Source organism: Belonocnema kinseyi, chromosome 9 (genome assembly GCF_010883055.1).
Source record: "Belonocnema kinseyi isolate 2016_QV_RU_SX_M_011 chromosome 9, B_treatae_v1, whole genome shotgun sequence".
Taxonomy (NCBI): Eukaryota; Metazoa; Arthropoda; class Insecta; order Hymenoptera; family Cynipidae; genus Belonocnema; species Belonocnema kinseyi.
In genome coordinates, this window is record NC_046665.1 from 44,445,570 (window position 1) to 44,467,993 (window position 22,424).

A 22,424-nucleotide genomic window follows, 5' to 3' on the forward strand; every position below is an offset into this window, starting at 1 on the left:
GCGCATACTTTGAATAAAATATTTGTTATCATTCTCTTGAAATAAATGTGTTTTTTTCTTGAAAAAATACCGGTTTCATATGTATACACCTGGTATAATCATAGACACCAAATAAAAAGAGTTTAGGGGTAGCTACCACCATTAATTAAAAAAATATATTGTTTACCAACTTTATTTTTGTCTTAAGTACAAAATATATATTTAAAAAAATGTTTCTCTTCTGAATTTAGTAATTTTCAGCACACTTAAAAATATATAGGGGTGTTTTCCCTCCGCGTAATTCTTTTATTAATATTGGATGGGCTCTATTTTACTTCCTTCGTTATAAAACGATCTTACAAATTGTCTTTGTGTATGGAAAGTATATATTATCATAGACAAAAAATAAAAAGTTTTAGGGTTGGTCATGCCCATTAATTGATTTTTAAAATTTGTTTGGCGAAACACGCCAACTTTATTTTTGTCTCAAGTGCAAAATATATTTTTGTCCATTTTTTTTCTGTGAATTTAAACATTTCTAGCATAACTTTAAATATAGGTAGAGGTGGTTTATCCCCTTCAATTTTTTTGTTTGAAAAAATTACGTTATTCATCTTTCATCACGAGGAAACTTTTCCAGTTGGTTTGATCGAAATCAATTTGGGTTTTATACAGAAGACTATAAAATCGACACTTGAGACCCCTAACTTTGAGGGGCTGTTTCACCCCCATAAAGTGTTTTCCGCAGATAAAAAAAATACGTGTCGTTTAGTTTTTCGAGTACTACAACATATATCAGGGAGAATCAAATCGACGAGAGACATCTGGAGTATCTTCTTGAGTAAAAATGCTGCGACTTGAGTTCGACTTGGTTATATCTTCAGTTCATCTCCAAGACATCGATGTCTGGCTGCGTGTCAAAACTGAGGCCTTCGTCTTACTTTTGTGGCCACGACAGGTAAAACGGCGTTTACTTGTTTTAAGTCGAGCCTTGTCTTGGCTAAGACGACGTTTACTTGACTTTTTAGACAAGCCTTGTCTTGGCTGAGATTATCAAACTTTTTTTGGCTCATAAATGAGATTAAAATTAATTAAAATAGCAATCCATAAATAAGTTGATTTAATATGTATATTATATAAAAATATACAAGATTGTTTAACCATTAACAAGGATTAGCTTGTATGACTGTTAGAAATAACCTTTTTATTAGGACAGGTATATGTTCGAAGTTATAAACCGCACGTGTTGGTGTCATAAAAATACGACTCAAGAGATAATTTTATGTCTTCAAGACACAAAAATTGTCTCCAAGACATAAATTGAAGTCTGGCTCCGTCTCAAGACTGAGACATGCTCAACACGACCTTTTCGACTTCAGTATGTCTTGATTGGGGGCAATTAAAGTCGAACTCAAGTCGAAGCATTTTTATTCGGGATCTTTCTTGTAAGTAAAATTTTTACGCCCTATGCTAAAAAGTGATATTTTAGCTATCTTTCGAAGTACCTAAAATTGCACTTATGATGGTGGCGTGATAAAAAATGCATTTTATGTGATATTTTTTCTTAAACAAACGGAAAACATTTTTTATGGTTATTCTTCTTTAAAGTTATTTCTTTCAATAATGAAAAAAATATTTTTCTGCAAATAAATAATGTATATTTTAAGATAGACATTTCAGTTGAGAGTTTTCACAAACCTAAACATCCTGCTTCCTGTGCAAATTTACGACGGAAGTCAAAAGCCCTTAAATAAAAAGGGACTATTGGAGAACTACAAAAGGTATAAAAAGTGCTTCCACTTATATTACTGAATGTCGGACAACCCTTTTATTTTTATGGTGTTTTGACTACGCCATGAAACTTTTTTGAAGGGACGAGTGTAAATAGTTTAAGAATTTGAAAAGCGCTTTGATGAAGAAAACTTTGCATCGTCGTTTACCAACTTCTATTAGCAGCCATTACCCACATTTAATTCAGTCGTTATCGCAGATTAAATTGCTTTTTGAATATAATATTAATCTGCTCTCAAAGTTGACCTATTTATGGAAAATCGTGTTTAAAATATTGAATATTCAGTTCATTAACATAAAATTTTAATAGCTTTTAGTATAGTTAAAAGCTTCAGCTCTTTTGAGTACAAAATTGTAATGGTAGTGATTTAGGACATCGTGGGGGGATTGTCTACCTTTTGGTTTTCCTTTGCCTCACTGAGGAAAAAAAACCTCAGTCTCACGGAGGCTAGATGTAAAGAAATGATTTATGCTTGACTTACCTTTCCTGAAGCCCTCCTTGCATTCACATACTTTAGAGTCTAGTATTATGAAAAAGGGAAACTCACTGACTTTTTATGATTTTATAAAAAAACCTTTGTGATTCCATCTGGAGATTTTGCATTAGTTTCTTATTGCTTAAACATAAGTATGTCATGTGCGGAAGGAAAATATTTTATTTAAATGTGAATTGAGTGAAAATCTTTGCAGGTCATTTAAAGAGTGATCATGCAGAACTAGATAACTAACATTATATTCGAAAATAGGTTTATTGTATACAAAAATGTTCAAAATTTGTGAAATTCTAGTCTGAACATGTTTGGACGATTGTCAGTAACCACATTGATTTTCTCGATACTGGGTACCTTTTTTCAATTCAAGTTTTTAAACAGCATTGTTTAATTATGAGCATATTGATCAAAATCATATTCATAAAGAAAGTTAATAATATCTACTATTAAAACACGACTATCTACTGAAATCATTTAATATTATTTACTGTCTAAATTATTTTAATAGGTAAAATTAAATGAAAAACTTTTTCAGGTTTTTGATGTATTTTTCTTGTCAATTTCAACGATCGAATGTTGTAATCATAATAACTTTCAGACTGAAAGTATCACGTTTCACTCATTATCGTTTCGCAAAACCTGCTTCAGTTTAATTTACCTATAATCGAGTTTTCTCTATCCACTCCATATTCGAATTTCGCAATTTCACATACCTGCTATTTGCAAACGATATCTGTTTTCATTTAAACATATTTCACATATTTTTCAATATGTACATGCTAAATTTCATAATGAATTTCCACTAAACCTCGTCAATAATTATAACGCCCAAAACTTTCATCAATGAAAAATTGATATAAAATTATTTTTTAATGTATTTTTATGTAGCTTTTTCTGTATGGGTTTCATTGGATTTAGGATTCAGAGACTATTGTGGTATTTTGAAGTTTTGTTAACACTTTTAGATGATTTATAAACGTTTAAGAAGGTTCTAGAATATTTTTAAATTTTCTGACATTGAAAGAAATGGTGAAAGTGTCCAGAATTTTTTATAGAACGTTTTAATACGTTATAAAATTTAATAATGCACAATATTTTTGAATAAAATACAATTTTGAGGAATGTTTTGAAATTTGCTCGAGTTCCTTAGAATTTTATTAAGAATCCTAATAATGTTCAGAGATTTTCTAGAACATTTGTTAAAACTTTAAATAAGACATTTCTTCAGTAATTCGACTACAATTTCGAGCTTAAAGAAAAGGTAAATTTTTTATCACTACCTTGGATTTATAGAAAGAAGCGAGTAGATTAAAAGGTTTTTCAAGGAGATTTTTTGAGTGCACAAGATTTGTTCACGGAACCCTCTTTTTGATCTTTATTTATTTTATCTGTAAGCAAAGCGTGACTTGCGTTAAAACAAGAGATAGAAGAAATGCACCGGAAAAGAAGTGCACTGATTACAAAATTTCAATACAAATATTGGTTTTTACAAAACATGTTTTATTTAAATTAGAACACCTAGATAAAGTCATTATTTAAAAAAAAAATGACGTGATATATCCCATTAAACTTTAAAGGTTGAAGAGAGAAAGGCGAGGAAAATGGAAACAGAGTGTTAGGCTAGAGGAAGGGAAAGGGAATTTACTGTGAGATATACAAGTTGCGTACTGTGAAGTCTAAATTCTAAAATGAGGATCCAGAGCCGGTAAGTGAAAATAATCAGGAGATTACTGACTTCATCCTGTGAACTTTGTACAGAATCTCCTCGCAATTACGAATATCGCAGACCTGCACTCTATGCGCACTGCAGAACTGAGAAATATATGTTAGAGCCTCTTTAAGTTCCATAGATTTTCCGCGAGAAAGTTTATGTTTATTCGTTATATTCAAGACGCCAAACCACATAAGTACAGCTTGTATAACCCTTTCTCTACTTTCCCTTAATAGGAGCCAGTTTTGGAAAAGCTGGTCTTGAAAGTATCTTCATTTGGAGTTCAAAAACTATGGTCTTACCTTTGGAAACTCTATTACCATCTTGCCGAATTATTATAATAATAAAATTATAATAATTGATAAACTTTTGTGAATTCCTAAATTTAAACATACATCTTAATTGTTGCAGGTCCTTCTATTTCCGGAGGAGGGTTGGGCTAGAAGCGCAAGTAGTTCCTACTGGACCTTGACGCCATTCTGGTGGAGTCGAAGTCGATGCAAAGTTGTCGAGGTAGCCGGAACAAGAAGGTAATATAATCTGGAATTTCCAACACTCATGTGCCCATTCAAAATACAAATTCCCTTTAACAAAATTGAAATGAAACATATTTAAATGTACATTCTTTGGTCTCATTCGAGTTCATCTTTTCGAAAACAAAGGCACCGTCACAAGACATAAACAATTCGCCATTTCGGATAGAGGAGAAAATGTAGATTAACAATTTCACAAACTTATATTTAAATGTTGTATACATATGGCCAAAAACGCGGAAAACGAAACCACTGGCAAAAAAAGTTTTCTTTGAATTTCGTGAGTTTTTTTATCATTTTAAGGTTGTACACCTCCCATATTCAAGTAAAATAAATGTCAATACGAGACCCGTTGTTTCTTTCAAGAATTGAAGATTGTTCCATCGTGTCTTCTTAATAGGTGAAAATGGAGAAAAATACAACGCGGGACAAAAAGGTACGTTGTATTCATCGACTGTAATTTTCCTCGTGCTATTAACTCTTATCAGGTAGAATTGGGTGTATACAAAGTAACTGAACAATATATTCAAGGAATAAAATGTTATTAACATTTTCAATGTAAATAAAAATAGTGCGCTTTTTTCATGTAACGTAATAGTCCAAAATCGGAAAATGTTATTGACAAAAAATCTATCATGTTGACGAAAAGAAAATTCCCAAATTTCTTCAAGTAATTTCAGTCAATTTTTCAAAAAGTATAGAAAATCAGCAATGTTTTTCATTTGCATCAGTTTTTTAAGCCAAGAACAATCTGCAACGTAACAGTCTTTTTTCCTCGATAAGCGAAATACCATAACTATGATGATTTATTAACCACAAAAATATTTTAATTGTTCATCGATGCAGCTATTCTTGTTTTAGAGAGCGAATTCGGTATCAAAATCTACTGCAACTACTTTGCAACTTCTCATGGAAAGAGTTGCATCGATGGTATTGGTGCAACTGCGAAGTTATAGTGAGAGAGCATATTTTGTTTTGCAAATGTATTACAAATTGTGCTTCAGATTTTGTCGCTGCATTTAATGTAACCGCGTCTAAAATTGCTATCGAAGAAGTAATTGAGAGTGAATTTCTTGACATAAATTGAATTTTGAACGCACCTGCTATTTTCAACAGTGCAAAAAATATCCGTGACATAGCATCGGCTCATCAGATTCAAGTAATTGATGGAACAACTCTCACTTTCCACACTTCAAAACAAGGATACAATTTATAATTTTACCTAATGTTAACCTTGTATCTCAATTTCAACGAATTTAATGAGTGCACTAAATATTTAAAGATTTGTTTCTACTTTTGAGTTTCATATAAGCTATTTGGATGGATAATCGAATGTATTATTAATGTATGTATTGTTACTTAAATGTATAATCGTAAGACAACTTAATCAATGTCATTCGTTGCAAAATTGAACGATTATAACATTTTTAAAACTTAAGTTTACTTTTGGTGTCAAAGTCAATCGCACAGGTAACGTAACAGTCATTTTGCTTTAAAAAAAAAGAAAAAACAATTTGTTGCCTAACTGATGTTTAATTAATAACTTTTATTAGAAAACTCGAAAATTATGTACTAGTCGCTGTGAATAGTCTGCCAAAAGAGCAGACTTTTTCAATAATGTAAAGAAACTTCAAACCCCACTGCCAAAAGTATGTAACGTAATAGTCCGTGTTTAAAAATTTATTACTCCTAAATAACAAAGAATACGGAAATTATTTTAATTATAAAAAATGTTGCTTGCAAGGTATTCTTTTAGTGACATGCACATGAAATATCCGAAATTTCGAATTCTATGTGTTTCCAAAAATTTCATGTCAAAATATGCGACTGAATGTAACGTAACAGTCCGCGTTTTTAGCCATATATGGGAAAACACACTACCTATAGTAGTAGTACAGTTCGCGAAGATAATAGAGCCTCTGAAACTAATGGGGTCAGACATAAGAGCTCAGTGGCAGAGAACATTTCCTGTTATGACGCTTTAGGCTTCAAGCAGTCACCTACTCTTTCCTCTTCTATTCCTTTGCCTCTCTCTCTCTCTCTTTTGCTCTTTCTTTCTCTTTCTGCTGTCTCTGTTATATGCTTCAGTTCGCAGCTAGAAGATTAGAATTTCTGTTGCTCTCCGTACCCTTTGCGTTGCTCACCGCAATGACTTTCTAGGCGGTTCGCTCTGCAAACACGGAATATACATCATATATGTGTTTATATGAATGAAAAATATGTGTATGCAATGAAGTTAGTACGGCACTGACTGAATTGGGAGTCGAAAACAATGCTGTTAGCAATATATTCAAATCGCCTGGGCCCATAACCTATCAGGCGTATAGAGAAACTTCATAGACAATTATATAAAATTTTATTACAGATATTCTAGAATATCCTGGATACTCTTCAAGAAAATCATTTTATGTTAAAATGGTTTCAAAACATAAAAAACAGACCAGAAATTTTATTAAATTTTAGAAATAAGAAATATTGAATAGTATTTTAAATAAATTTTCAAGAATTATCTTCAAATAGACACGCTGTGGTTGATACAATATTGTTAGTAAAAATTCGTAACTGTACACTGAAAGAAACAGTTAGTTGAGTCGACTATTTAGTTAGTAACATATGGTATTGCTATTTTATTAGGTGGTACAAAAATTCTATTACTTGCAGTGACTATTCAGTTAGTACCAGAAACTAAGTAAATGGTCGTCCCAACTAACAAAATAGCAGTACTATGTTTTATAAACTAAATAGTTGGCCTAAATAACCATTTTTTTAGTGTAAATCGCCAATAGATGAAACTTTCGGGTACACGCCGCATCGAACGTTTAGACTTTCTGTTTAAGAGACAGAATTAAAGTGAAAATATAGAAGACATATGAAAAGCATTATGGAGATACGGAGAAAATTTTTCTGTGATAGGTACCTGAAAGTTTCAGTTTTAATCTTGAATAATTTTTTCTCCACATTTGGTGTTCGTAGGAGTAAGCGGGCTAGAAATAATTTGCATTTCTATAGGGCCTGCTAGGACAGTACGTTTGGTGCAAAGGAAAATAATTTTAATAATCTGTATCGGTGGAAATATTATCTACTTTTCAATTTCAAAATTCGAAGTAATGATGGACGATTGATGCCGAGAAAAAAATGACTTCATTAAAACTGAAACATTCGATTACCTGATGTTGCAAAATTTTCTTTGCATCTCCATAATAATTGATTTGGTCTTTTACACAGAAAGTCGAAACGTTCATTCAGTAGACTCCCGATTCATACATTCCATAAAATGGAAGATTCATTATATGAATATTCATAACAATGCAGCTGTCTTACATGAATACGTTGTTAAGAAGCTTTTTTGGTCCATGATGCCTTCAGATTGAATCAGTTTTCATAATGTAGGTGAGAGTGGCTGTCACTGGATCGCTGAAGACATTGTGTTTTTTCATTTATTTAAAAACTCAGTAAAGTAATTTTCATCAACTTTAGGGATGAACAGAATATATGTAAGCACACTATGTTTAAAAGCTTGACCCATCTAAATCTGTTTGGAAATGGGAAAAATAGAAAAAAAAAACTTTTTGACATTATGCTGAAAAAATATACCTTGATTTTACTCAGGATTTGCACAGAAATAGGTGGTTTTAAAAATATTTATGTCTACTATTAATATTTCTAAGGGTCCCAAATAGAACATTTGATGACATTGAATGTTAAAAATTGCATTAATATTATTATTATTATAAAAAAACATTTCTGTGTTGAAATGTTGTCACAGGCTTATAATGCCCAACATGTTGAAGGCATTTTTGGTTAGAGATTGATTTTTATTTCATCATTTTTGTACGGGGCTGTCCCGGTATAAATCATCAGTCACGGACGTATTTTTATAATGCAATCAAGTGATCTGATGAGAGGAGTCTGCCCAGACATATTGGACAAAGCCTGGTTTTACCCCATCATTGACGGACTGGGTTGCAGTCAAGTACACGATGAGGGGACCTACAGCTTAAAGTGGGTTCCGAACCACCAGAACCTCAGTAAAGGTAAATTGAAAAATTTCCAGAGGTACCGGCTCAGGGATCGAACCCCGGACCTCTGAGGTGAATTCCGAGTGTCTAACAAACTGAGCCACCGAGGCTCCCTTATTATTATTATTATTTATTATTATTACACCATTAGGCCATTACCCTTTCGGGGTAGGCGTGACTCACTCGATGGGGAAGGGAGTAATGTGAGGAAGGGATATACAATTTTTAGATTGATCCAGAATTCTCGTGTTATTTATTCTAATAACACGTTCGTTCTGCAACACTGGTCAGACTCAGGTTGCTGATCAATCTTTCTAGCAATCATTTAAGTGAAGATACTCACAAAGTCGTTACGTGACGTTCCCCACTTGGGTCCATTAGTATCCAAAATATTTTGTTTCAGGCATCATTCGCTCTTGACACTCTTTTTATTAACTATTTGGCGCCATTCTTTTCTGTCCTGGCATGCTTCTCGAGCTTCATTTACGTCTATGCATTTTTTCATGCAGACTCTCTTGTTTCTGTGGCTTCTTATGTCTTTTCTAACTAGGGTCTTATTTGTACATTCTAACCATTCTTTTCATGGTTGTGCCTCTGGGCACGCTGCCATTTACTTTATCTTGATACACTTGTTTTGTTAGTCGTTCATTTGGCATTCTCTCAACATGCCCAAACCATCTTAACCGATTCATTTCTCATATATCTACTAGCGTCTCTTCGGCACCACATTCTTTGCAAATTATCTCGTTACTCACTTTGTCCATCAGAGTTTTCCTGCATAATATGCACAAGAATCTCATGTCAATCGCGTTAATTTTACTCTTATCTTTTTCTTGATATGCCTATGTCTCGCTACCGTATAGTAATAAATTAATATAAATCATTTGTTTATAAGAGGCATTAGACCAACGCTGGGAAAGTAGGTTAGTGCATCACCTTTAGATTAACGTTATTTAAAGTAATAAATTACGTATTTTTACCGTCTCGAATATTCTAGAGGTTCCTAGAACAATATGTACCATTATATTCTAGAAAAGTTTAGAACATTCTGTAATATTGTACTGTAGAATATTGCGAAACACTCGAAAATATTGCAGGTTTTTAAAGAACATTGAAGAACATTTAAAAACATTTTATTTCAGAATGTTCAAGACAAACAAAACATTCGATAAAATTGTACCTGGAGTAAGAAAGAAAAATCAGTCAAACAAAGCACGTATCTCTGAAGACAAATACAGATCATTAGTGATTGTACTTTAGGGTTAATTATAAACTGTAGGGTATCAGTGGGGTAGTATACTGAGGGACACAAGCGAAAGTTTCTGAAAACACACCCAACCTCGCTTCCTGCTGTGAATCGAACCCGCAGCACCGTGGCTGCCAAGGCTGCAGTGTATGAATATAATGCAATCAAGATAATGTCTGAGCCACGATGACTCCTTAACATAAGTTTTTTTGTTTCAATTAATAGATGTTACGTTTATCATCGTGATATTAGCTCTGTTGATCATAACCCAGATTAGTTTGAAGCAATCCAGATAGTCCGCCATTCACACATACATCGACTAACGCTCGAACTGGGTGCTTCTGCCTAAGCAAGGACTATATTAGCAGGATTATGTATTCAGAATTCAGGATTAAATCACAGGGTCGGCATGGGATGGCCATGCATCTCTTGTGCAGTACCACCTTTAAATAGGGCCTCATTGACTAGTTAACCTACCAATTCAAACAAGCAACATAGAATAAATAGTATATAGAACATTAATTCAATTCATTTCATTCATCGCATAAAGACACCCCTCAGAGAAATGTCCTATTATGTCTAAAGGATGTTTCTTGACACAGAATGAGATTGTTCTTGAATTTAAGTTTAAAAGGATTTTCACTAGTCTCAAAACGTATCTTGTTACAGCAAACATTATCTTCTTGCAAGAAGCTTCACATAATCTTAAAGTAAAATCATTCTGCTTTTGTACACACAATTTGTACGTAGTTCCAAATAAATTTGCCTCTGAGTGCACCAATTGAGACTCCGGATTCAATAACCACACATAAAATTTTACCGAGCGAAAAGGAAATCCCCTGGAGGCTTCATAACAAATTTTCAATTTAAAATCTTTAAAGGACATACGCGGACGTAAAATTTTATTGCGCATCTTTTTTCCTCTAGACAAAAAGTTGTAGCTTTTGTAGTTTTCGAAATAAAGCTAAAAAACAGATTTTTTTGAAAAAGTCGATTTTAATCAGTTTTTCACTTCAACTCGTGCTCAGTGCTTCAGTTTTTGAAATTTTTTAATGAAAATTAGAGACAATTTGCTTTAGGATGTTCTACGAGTGACAATGTAATGGGAATTCAAGATCGTTATTTTCAAAAATTGTAATTAATTTTTTTTGGGTGCTCGGCGCGAATCGAATATTTGTAACTTCCAGCGTTTCGTTTAGCGAGGCAATTTTGAGCAGACTAATAACTATCGCCGCAAGAATGCGGAGAAAGGTGTAAGGATGTTTTCTGGAAAGTTTGAGATCAATATATTTAATAGTTTAGGAGTAGTTATGATTTTAGTGAACGTCAGCGCTGGAGTCTTTGAGCGTACTATGTACTCCCACTAGCTCTCGCTAGTGAATTGTTGCTTAAAATGTGAGATTATACAATTTTTTAGTGAAAAACAGTTTAAAAAATCAGGTTTTTGGCTTTATTTCGAAAACTACAAAAAATACAACTTTTTGTCTACGGAAAAAAGATGCGCAATAAACTTTCAGGTCTGGATATGTCCTTTAAAAATTTTAAATCGAAAATTTGTTTTGAACCCTCCAGGTAACTTGTTTTTCGCTCGGTACAATTTGATGTGTGGTTATTGAATCCGGAGTCTCAATTATCGCAGGGAAGCAATTTATAGAGAAAGCAGTAGATTTTCTATAATCTAAAATTTTATTACATTTTTTTACTAGAAGTATTTGAGTAAGCCTCAAAAAAGCTTCTGAATAATAAAAATTAGGCACATTGATAAAATATGTGATATAAAATTCTGTCTTCTTGCTTTTAAAATTATTTTTCTTAAAAACTTGGATGGTCTGTTTGAAATAAATCAGTTTATGCACATGCGAAATGAACTATGCACTCATAGAAAATAAAACATATAAAAAGTGTGTTATCTAGTAGAAATATATTATCAAAAACTTAACGTTTTGTAATTTTTTAAAACTACACATTTATAATTATTTAATATTGGTTATACATTTGTCCAGATTTTTCGATAAGGTATAAACGTTACTTAAAATGTTAAAAAAGAAAGAACAATTGTGAGTACAATAAATGCTAATATAATGTAATATAAAATCAAATTATAGAATCTTCTAAAATATTTCGTCAAATTACTTAAGTTTATATTTTAACCAAAATCTATCAAATAAAAAGATTTTACAAAAGGTTTATATATTCGTACTTCCCGTTTAATCTGTGATCAAATCTAGAAAAGTAGATCATTAAATTAAAAGGTGTAGGGGAAGGGTGCCCAGTGCACACAGGAGTCAGAAAAATCTAAAATCGTATAGTTGCTCATTTTTAAGTCAACTCGAAAAGATTGAAGTGTAGAAATAAAGTCTGACCTGATAGGCAGTAGAAAATAGTTACTTTCAAACTGTAAGTCTAGAAGCAAATAATTATTTAACTGTCATGTTTTTTTCATATATTAGGTGAATGTGGGCAGTCTAATAAAGTATGTTTTTTACTGATATCCCCCCCCCCACTAAATAATGCGTTTTTCTATATTAGGTGTATGTAACTTTAACATATGCATCACACTATAGCAGACCCCCTCCCCCCAGCCTATGCACGTTACGTAATACTTGAAGTGCCTCTAACTTGTCATATCTGCGACCTGTCAGAAAATTATTTTGCTGGAAAAAAAACGTGAATACGACAAGAATACAATTATTTTATTTAAGATTTCCGTTTGTTTACCTGTGCACGCCGAACAACTCTGAGGTCCTCCCCCATATTCATCGAATAATTCAAAGCCCCATAAATAAAATAAGTATTGAATGATTGTAGATTGTTTTAAATCATTGCTTTTAAACTTGAAATATTTGAAAATATCTTTAAATCCGATGAACTCGTTTAATTCTAGTTAATAAATTCTTTAAAATTTTATTAAAATATTATAAAATCCCTTGAAATCCCGTGAAGTGACATGAAATATGACGTTCCATGAAAATACTTGAAACTTTTTAAAATATTTTAAAATCCCTGAACATTTTTTAAATTCTAGAAAATCATTTCATTCCTTTGAAAAAAGCTTAAAATCTTTATATCCTTTAAAATCTTTTGAAATTTGTTGGGATCTTTAAAAATATTCAAAATTTTTTTTATTTTATAAAATCTTTAAAAATATTTAAAATATATGGAAATACCTGAAAATATGTTAAAGCTTCCTCAAATCTTTAAAATCCTTCACAATTCCTTATTAAGAGTCTTAAAAATCCATAAAATTACTGGAATCCCTCGAAATCTTATAAAATTCCTTAAAATCCGTTGAAAACCCCTAAAATCATTTAAAATACCCTAAAACCTAATAGGTCCCATAAAATTCATCCAAATCTTCCAGGATTTTTTAAAACCCTGTAATTTTCTTTGAAATCACTTGGGTCATTATTCTTGAAATTTTTTAAAAATCTTTTGAAAATTCCACGGAATTATTTAAAATACCAAAATTCAAAAAAAATTTGAAAACTCCTTTAAAACTCTTGAAATTCTTGAAATCTGTTGAAATTCCTTGGAATCTATTAAAATATGCTAACATCTTTTTTTTTAATTTTTAATTATTTGAAATACCTTGAAATACTTGAAAATATTTAAATCCTTTGAAAGTCCCTCAATTTTCGTAAATAAATTTTCTAAAATTTAAGTAATATATTAGAAAATGCCGTGGAATCCCGTAAAATTATATAGAATCAGATAATATTCCTTGAAATACCTTGAAATATTCGAACTTCTATCAAATCCTTTAAGATTCTGGAAAATTGGTTAAAATGCCTTATTAAGTTTTTGAAATAATTTAAAATGACTCACATTCTCAGAAATCTGAGAAAATCCCATGAAATCCGTTGAAATTCCTCAAAAAATGTTTCAAATACTTATTAATCTTGGGTCACCTTTAAAATTCTTTACAATATTTTGAAATATTTTTATCTTAACCGGTAAACTTAAAAAATTAGAATTATTTTGCGGACAGAAGACAATATTTTGAAATATTTTTATCGTAACCGGTAAACTTAAAAAATTAAAATTATTTTGCGGGCAGAAGTGACTTTGAAATGCCAAAATTCTCTTAGGGGCTATTCACTAAATAAATGACACATTTTTTAGGAACTTTGAATGATCCTCTTCATTTTAAGCTAAAAATAATTGTTTAATCAATGTATTATTAATTATTTTTGGCTTTTTTCTGAAATATTTTACCTGTCACTTTTTAATTGGTGAGGTAAAACTTCATTCGTATTCACAAACACAATTCTGCCGTACAAACTGAAAAGATACATAAGTGACATTGCCGCTTAGGTCGACTTTTTCATTGCCACGCTTAATAGAATCTCTCTAAGCGGCAATGTCACTTACGTATCTTTTTAGTTTGTACAGCAGAACTGTTTAAACATTTTATTATTATTTTGAGTAATATGATCTTTGAATAATACGAGAAAGTTGGGATTCTTTCACAATTTTAAAAACTTTTTTCCACTTTGTTGGTTAAATCGTTGCTCATTTTGTATCCAACATATTGGATTTTTTACCTTTAATGCATAATTCTCAAATCAGGGACTTTTCGCCGCATTATTGATATTCTGAATCACTAGAGTTGCCCAAAAATTCTACTTTCGATTTTTGGTAATAACTCTTTACTTATTTTTTCTTATTTCTGGAAAAAAAACTTCATATTTTTTAAATCTGTTAAGATTAAACTAACATGGGGTTTTAAATGGGAAAAGCTTGGTTTTCAAAAAAATGGAAAAAAGTACTTTTTGTTACCTTTTTATAAATTAAAGTTTAGTCATAGTTTAAGGAATGTTCAAGGAATAAATCCCACTCAATAAATTTTTGATTGTTTAGCTTCTCCCCAACTTCCTTCTATGGCACCCTAGAAATGCAAAAAAATGTGAAATAACAGTTATATAGAAAATTCATACCGAGGCGGTATTTTATTTAATTTGTTAATATTCATTATTTTCATTCAGTAAGTGAAAAGTTTACAAGTATTTTTTAACTAATTTCTATTCCATTAAGCAATTTTTACTTGTTTCAATAATACTCTTTCTTCAGTAAATCATGAAAAGTTATTATTTTTCGGGGTAAATGATGCACTTGGCAAATATCAAGAGTGATATTTTTGTTTACCATAGTTTTCAGTTGGCTAAACAATTTATATTTTCATGAAATTTTACACCTTACTCGTAAAAAGTGAGTTTCTTTCTGGAATTAATGACACAAATAACGATGTTTATTACTCGTTCATAATTAAGATGCCAAAGTAAAGTGGAAAAATTCAGAAAATGTCTAGTATTGTTATAAGAGTAGACAGGCATAAACAATAATAAAATTTAAAAAAATACGGTTGTTAAATTGCATTAATTTTTACTTCACATTCCGTGTAAAATGACAAAAGTTTGGAAAATTCAGAAATAACTTCAAGTTTCTAGCATTATTCAAAGAGAAAATTGATATGAACAGTAATGGAATTGTAGAAAATGTATTAAAACATCTAATTATCAGTATAATAAGTAGTTATTGTTATATTGGAAACAACTTGTACTAACAGAAACAATAACAAAATAATAATTAGGGCCAAAAACTCGCAAAATTCCATTTTTCACTTTGGTGGGGTCCCTAGAAAAGAGACTTATAGGGGTTGAATTCAAAAAGTAATTTTTCATTTATATTCTATGGCTAATTGCGAAGAGAAATATTAAGGGTCAACTTAGTACACCTGTTATTGAGGTATCTGAATGAAATGTACGAAAATGTATTTTTTTATTATAGGAAATATTTGCAGGACCTCTAAATATAAATTTTTTAAACGAAAAAATGCATTATATTTGTTGTGAAAAAGAATAAATTGGGGAGAGGGGTGGGGTGTGCGCGAAAATTCGGAAAAAATCTGGACTACCCTAGTTTGGGCATTTGATATTATCGAATAGACTCGTCTGCCTGTAGCCGGTTGCTCTCGGGAGTTATGGTTTTCTACAGATTTCCATTCTCCTCATTAAATTTTCTGGTGAATGCAATCGCTTCTGATACAAATTTAGCTGCAGACGACAGGGGATTATACTACTTGAAGGCTGATTAAAAGTGGAATATTGGGGATGAATAGAGAAAGTGGTTTTTAGTCGAAGGATTAATTTTTGTCGATTTCCCGTGGAAGAGGGGGATTTAGATATCTAAAAAATATAAAGTGATCATTGGTAATGGTACGTAAAAAGAAGATATACACATTGTGACAAAGAAAGAACTTTATATTCTTACTCGCAGAATCAACTCCCCTCGGTGGTAGATGTCTTATCCCATATTTTCCCCTTTTTTACGGGAGACTCACAATCTCCTTTTTTATACCTAATTATTGAAATATCACCCTTAATACGTTTTTACAAATTTCCGAAAATAGAAATTAAGAGACAGATTTGAAAATGATTCTTGGCATGAAATTCCGGATCTCTAAAACATCTTTTGGTTGCCTAGCCTCAGGTGACCATAAGAGTAGTTTTATGCTCTCGTTGTGTAGGTCCAGCTCGCATATTCAAAACTTGACCCTAGGAGGACAAAAAGAGATACCAAGAGAGTAATAGACTCACAAAGAGCAGAAATGGGGAGTCTGCTGTCTGTGTTTGCAAGAGTCATCTATAGAGCTTGCTTCCTCCTTTCGGATTCCCGTCGTCTCTCTCGCTCTCGCTCTTCATCTTGCAGCATCCCCACAAGGCGAGGGTTTACGTAGCACTGAACTCAGTTTACCGAAGAAAACCACGTTCCTCCTCCTTCATCTCCTTCATGGCGAAAGGGATTTGCAATAGAGACCCGAATTCCATGCTATGTCCATCGGAATTGTCGAGTGTGGTCTCTGGACTATGGATTATTGTGGAGATTGTGGACGATGGCTAGAACCTTCAGTCTCCACCAACACTAGGATTGCATGACTAGGAACCTTTATTCTTTTTCTAGCTGAGCAAAGATAATACTCTTCATACTTTATTGCTTTGGAAGTCTTGCAATATTATATATTACAGAGCATATGAGTTGGGGGATTTAAAATTTAGTATATGCATAGGAAATAATGGATGTTTTCCATATTAGTTTTTATTACGCTTTCCTATACGAGGTGTGTTCAAAAAGTAAGGTGACTTTTCAATTTTCGCGGGCTACATACATTAAAGTTTTAAATTTTTCGTTTTGTTGTTTTGGTACACTCGTCACGATCATATGTTCACAGTTTTGACTATATAGCTCGTGTTGTTTTTCTGGCAGAGGCGTAAAAGGTTAGAAGGGTTTGGTGTGCTCGGCGATTTTCTTCTTTCGAAAAAATGGAGCAAAGAGTTTGCATTAGGTTTTGTGTGAAAAATGGAATCCAGTGCTCTAAAACTCTTGAAATGTTGACAGTTGCATACGGTGAGTCTAATCTGAGTAAGAAAAATGTGTATAAGTGGTACAAGCTGTTCCAGAAAGGCCGAGAGGAGTGGAAGCAGTGGAAGAAATGGTGTTGAAAAATCGCCGAATTACCATCAGAGAAGTTGCTTAAGATGTTGGCATATCGGTTGGCCCATGCCATGCTATCTTTTCGGATGTTTTGGGCATGAGACGTGTGTCAGCGAAATTTGTTCCAAAACTGCTTAATTTTGATCAAAAGATCCATCGCATGACCATCGCTCAGGAGATGTTGAATGAAGTCAATAATGATTCAGATTTTCTCAAAAGGGTTATAACTGGGGATGAATCGTCGGTATATGGTTATGACGTCGAAACTAAAGCCCAGTCGTCTCAGTGGAAGCATCCTGAGTCTCCAAGACCGAAAAAAGCACGTCAAGTTCGATCAAATGTGAAGGTTTTGCTCACTGTCTTCTTTGATTACCGTGGCGTAGAGCATCAGGAATTCTTACCACAAGATCGTACGGTCAATAAGGAGTATTACCTTCAAGTTATGCGCCGTTTGAGAGAGGCGATACGCAAAAAACGTCCGGAACTTTGGAAAAACAATTCGTGGCTTTTGCATCACGAAAATTCACCTGCTCATTCATCGTTGCTTGTGAAAGATCTCTGGCTAAAAACAGCACCACAGTCATGCCTCAGCCTCCATATTCACTGGATTTGGCCCCCAGTGACTTTTTTCTTTTCCCATAACTGAAGAGACCCATGAAAGGACATCGATTTTCAATGATTGAGGAGATAAAAACTGCATCGCTGAAAGAACTCAAGGCTATACCACAAAATGATTATCAGAAGTGCTTCGAGGATTGGAAATGCGTTGGCACAAGTGTATTGTATCTGAGGGAGTTTACTTTGAAGGGGACAACATAAATATTGAAGAACAAGTGAATATTATTTGAGAAAACCATAAAGTCACCTTATTTTTTGAACACACCTCGTATTTTCTTATGCAGTACACAGTGGGCAAGAATTATGAAAATCTAACCAAAACTCTCAAATTTAATATTATCGTATTTTCCAGAAATGTATAAATGTTAGTTAATAATTGAATCGATATATTTTTTAAATTTTCATTTTGATCAAATCCTTATATATTTACGAACATGGTGAATTCAGCCTTTCTGTCAACTAAAAAATAGAAAATTTTAGTATGCTCATTCCCAGAGCTTATACAATACACTAAGTCTGAAAGTGTTTTCCCGAAAAATTGGTCTTGTAGGTGTTTAAACAACCTGTTCAAATGAAAAAAGAAATTTAGAATTTCAACAAAAATTGAAGGATACCAGTTGTTTGAAAATATCATTATATAGGGTATTGTAAACTCGTTAAAATTGCGATATAGTTTTTTTAGTTAATTCTTTGATAAATAAGTTCAATGGATCATTTTCTTCAAGCCCTAAAAATTTTTCTGAGACTTACTGCGATTTTTTAAGTAATTAGCACAGTTGTATCAAACTAATTATAACCTTGTTTTAAAATAATACTAGGGAGTTACTAAAAATATAATTATTCTCCTTTTTAATATTTATGAACAGAAAAATAAATAATTAACCATCAGGAAGCATCCTTTTTGTATTCCTTTTGAATCGAGGCAGACTTTTTAGAAATTTGTAATTTTTTACATAATGGATACATTTTTCTAATTGCTGGCAACATTTTTATATATGTACCTCCTTACACCTTCCAATGCAAATATTTTAAGAATTTTGCGTGAAATAATTTTATTTATTATTTTACAAATTTGTATTTAACGCAGTTGCCTTCGTCTAGTTTGCAAAATCTGTTCCGATCCTGGTTTGAGGCAGATCTGTTGGAACTATGAACAACAAAATTCAAGACTTTTTTATCCCCTTAACAGTCTTGCCTAGTTTAGGTTTGGTGCTGATCTGCCAAATCCAATTATCGTGAAAAATCTAGTTTCTAGTCAGCCAATAACCAGTGGCTGAATATACAGGGTGATTTCTTTTACTTGAAACTTTCAAATATCTCGAAAAATAGGCACTCTATGACAAAATATTATAAATCAAAATTTAATCACTCTGAGGAGTACATATACTGATGTTAAGATTATTTTCCCCATACGGCCCCCTGGGGTTGGAGGTGAGGGCAAGTTCGAAATCTTAAATGAGAACCCATATTTTTTATTGCATATTCGAATTCCTTGGATAAAAATGCGTATGATTTGTCTAAAACATTTTTCTCGTTTTGCGATAGATAAAAAAAATACATCGCGACGAACATAGGCAGAACATCCTTCTTTTTGAAGTCGGTTAAAAATAAGGGCAATAGAGCTTCGGATCTCTTTGGTAATTATTATTTTTAAAAACATGCCAAAACGTATGTCCGTTCTTGAGAAGTAATTATTAAGTAATACGTTTACATAACAGTGTTTCCTAAATATTCCTAAATTTTAGCTCTGGCATTATTTTAGACTGAGGTCAGCGGAGGCTATCGAACCATGACGAAAGTGTTTACTTTTTTCAATCCTCAAATACAGTAAATTGGAAAAAATACATTTAAGATAAAACTCATTTTAGTTATTTCAAAGATTATTCCGAATGCAACTTTACAATGGATCGTACTATTACAAAATTTACTACCGATGGAAGGGTTCAACCTAAGAAAAAGACCCATACAACAACAGTCACTGGAGAAAATAATGAAATGGCTGTATCAGCTGCTGTGGCCAACAATCCTCACGTTAGTACACGAGAAATTGCTCGTGATTCCGGAATGTCTCAGAACAGTGTTTGGAAAATTTTGAAACGTAATAAATTTTATCCGTATCATGACTCTTTACATCAAGAACTGCATGGTGTTGATTTCCAAAATCGGGTAGCTTTTTGTCAGTGGGATTGTTAAAAAATACAACAAAATCCCAACTTTTTTCGTTATGTATTATTCTCTGACGAGTCGTCTTTTACGAACCATGGAATAGTTAATCGACACAACATGCACCACTGGAGTATTGAAAATACGCAGTGGCTTCGTGTCGTCGAATACCAGCGTTCATGGCCTGTCAACGTATATATAGTGTGGAATAAGTGGCAACAAACTGATCGCTTCCCATATTATCGAAGGCAGCTTAAATGGTCCAAAATATTAAGACATTTTGAAAAATGTACTGCCAATATTGCTTGAAGACTTGAGCTTAGAAATACGGCAGATCATGTGGCTTCAGCATGATGGTTGTCCGGCACACTATTCAGCGGTAGCGCGAGAAGTTCTTGACCGTGATTTCAATGGTCGCTGGATTGGTAGTGACGGTCCGATAAATTGGCCTACAAGATCGCCAGATCTTACTTCACCAAATTTCTTTTTGTGAGGCTATCTGAAATTCAAAGTGTACAAAGAAAAACCAACAACACGTGAGAATATGATTGACCGAATTACAAGTGCATGTGCTGAAATTCAAGAAGATACACTTCTCCGTTGTGTAAATTCATTTGAATTATGGATTAATAAGTGCATTGAAGCTGAAGGTCATCATTTTGAGCACTTACTTTAATTAAAAGATGATTCCCTGAGTACCTCGAATCGTGAGAGGCGAGGGGACTAACGTTAATCAAGCAGCCAAAATCATAAGAGACAAGGGGACTCACGTTAATCAAGCACCCCGAAGGGAACAGAAAACTGCTACGTCCACGTCGTTTGTTCCTGGGTTACGCTAAAAGCAGTAGTTTGTTTTCAAACTATTTTCGAATATTGCAGAATCTTAAGCGTGCAGTCTTAGTGGCAGTAAAATGAAAAAATTGAATTTCGTCGATTAAAGCGCCATCTATCGCCAAACAAGCAAAATGTTTTAGACAAATCATACGCATTTTTATCCAAAGAATCCGAATATACAATACAAAATAGGGGTTCTTATTTAAGATTTCGAACTTTCCATCAACTTCACCCCCAAGGGGCGGTATGGAAGAACCAATTTTAACATCAGTGTACGTACTCCTCAGAGTGATTAAATTTTGGTTCATAACATTTTTCCATAGAGTGCCTATTTTTCGAGATATTTGAATGTTTCAAGTTAAAAAAATCACCCTGTACCTTCTGACCTGTGGCTAGCCAAACAAAAAAGTTTAACTTTTGGCCAGAACCGGGACAGACCATTTGGTCAGCTTGAAATTTGAAAAAAGATCAAAAATTTTCCTAAAAAGGAAAATAAAAAAATAATTATTTTTTTTTCGGGCAAAATATAAAAACGAGGAGTGAAAATGAGAAAGCAACCAATCAAATTCCCTTATTTCTCTTTCTTATTTCTTTCACCGTTTTTATTTTTATTGTCTATGCTTAGAAAGGGGTCTGTTTATTACAAATACTTGGTTTAGGCATAAAATAATTCACATGTACATCTGGTCTAAAGGAAATAGCCGCAGTGTAATTGACTTTGTTGTTGCGGATGAAAGACTAAGAGAGTTAGTCAAAGATACAAGGGTCATGAGGGGTCCTGATTGCAATACTGATCATTACCTTCTGATCTCAAAAATTAACTTAGGTCGGGGATGGAGAAAAAAGAGAACCAAGAAAGCAAAACAAACGCGAATCAAAATTGAGAACCTACAGAAACCGGATGTGCGAATAGATTTCCAAAATAAGATAATCAAAAGCATAGATAGGGCAACATGGGAGGAGCGTATAAAAAACAAAGATATAGAGGGCGCCTGGACGATGTTACGGGATATCCTTGTTAGATGTACGATCGAAGTGTGTCGTACCGCAGTTGTAGGAAGAATGTCTGGTGATGCGTGGTGGAATGATGAAATTCAGGCTGCCCAAAAAGCAAAAAGAGAAGCGCACAAGAGAACTTTGAACATCGCAGGTCTTAGAAATGAGGAAAGAAATAGACGTAGAAATGATTATAGTCGCGAAAAAAGGATACTTAAACGATTAGTTAAAGAAAGTAAAGATACAATTAGAGCAGAAGAAGAGATGAAAATACAAAACGAGTTTTAAGGAAGCAGGAAACTACTTTATAAAAAAATGAAAGGAAACAAAAGTACAGAAATTGTCAACATGAGAAAAAGTAGGGGGGAAATGGTATGTGATGCAGACGGAATACTAGAGGCTTTCAGAGATTATTTTAGCAGACAATTCGGAGATGAAGCTATAGGACATCACAACTGCGATGTTGAACACGATGTGATGGAAAACTCAATTGAAAAAGTCTGTGTCACTGAGGTTAGGGATATAATTAAGAACTTGAAAAACGGTAAGGCT

At 32.9% G+C, this 22,424-nt stretch overlaps 1 protein-coding gene across 1 annotated transcript in view; it reads left to right on the forward strand.

Annotated features, from left to right (window-relative positions):
* The window catches only part of LOC117179872, a 247,333-nt gene that overhangs the window by 147,379 nt on the left and 77,530 nt on the right, over nt 1-22,424 (forward strand). Inside the window, exon 3 of the mRNA XM_033372043.1 lies at nt 4,384-4,502. Within this exon, the coding sequence (XP_033227934.1) occupies nt 4,384-4,502 (119 nt within the window). The remainder of the gene's footprint in view (nt 1-4,383; nt 4,503-22,424) is intronic.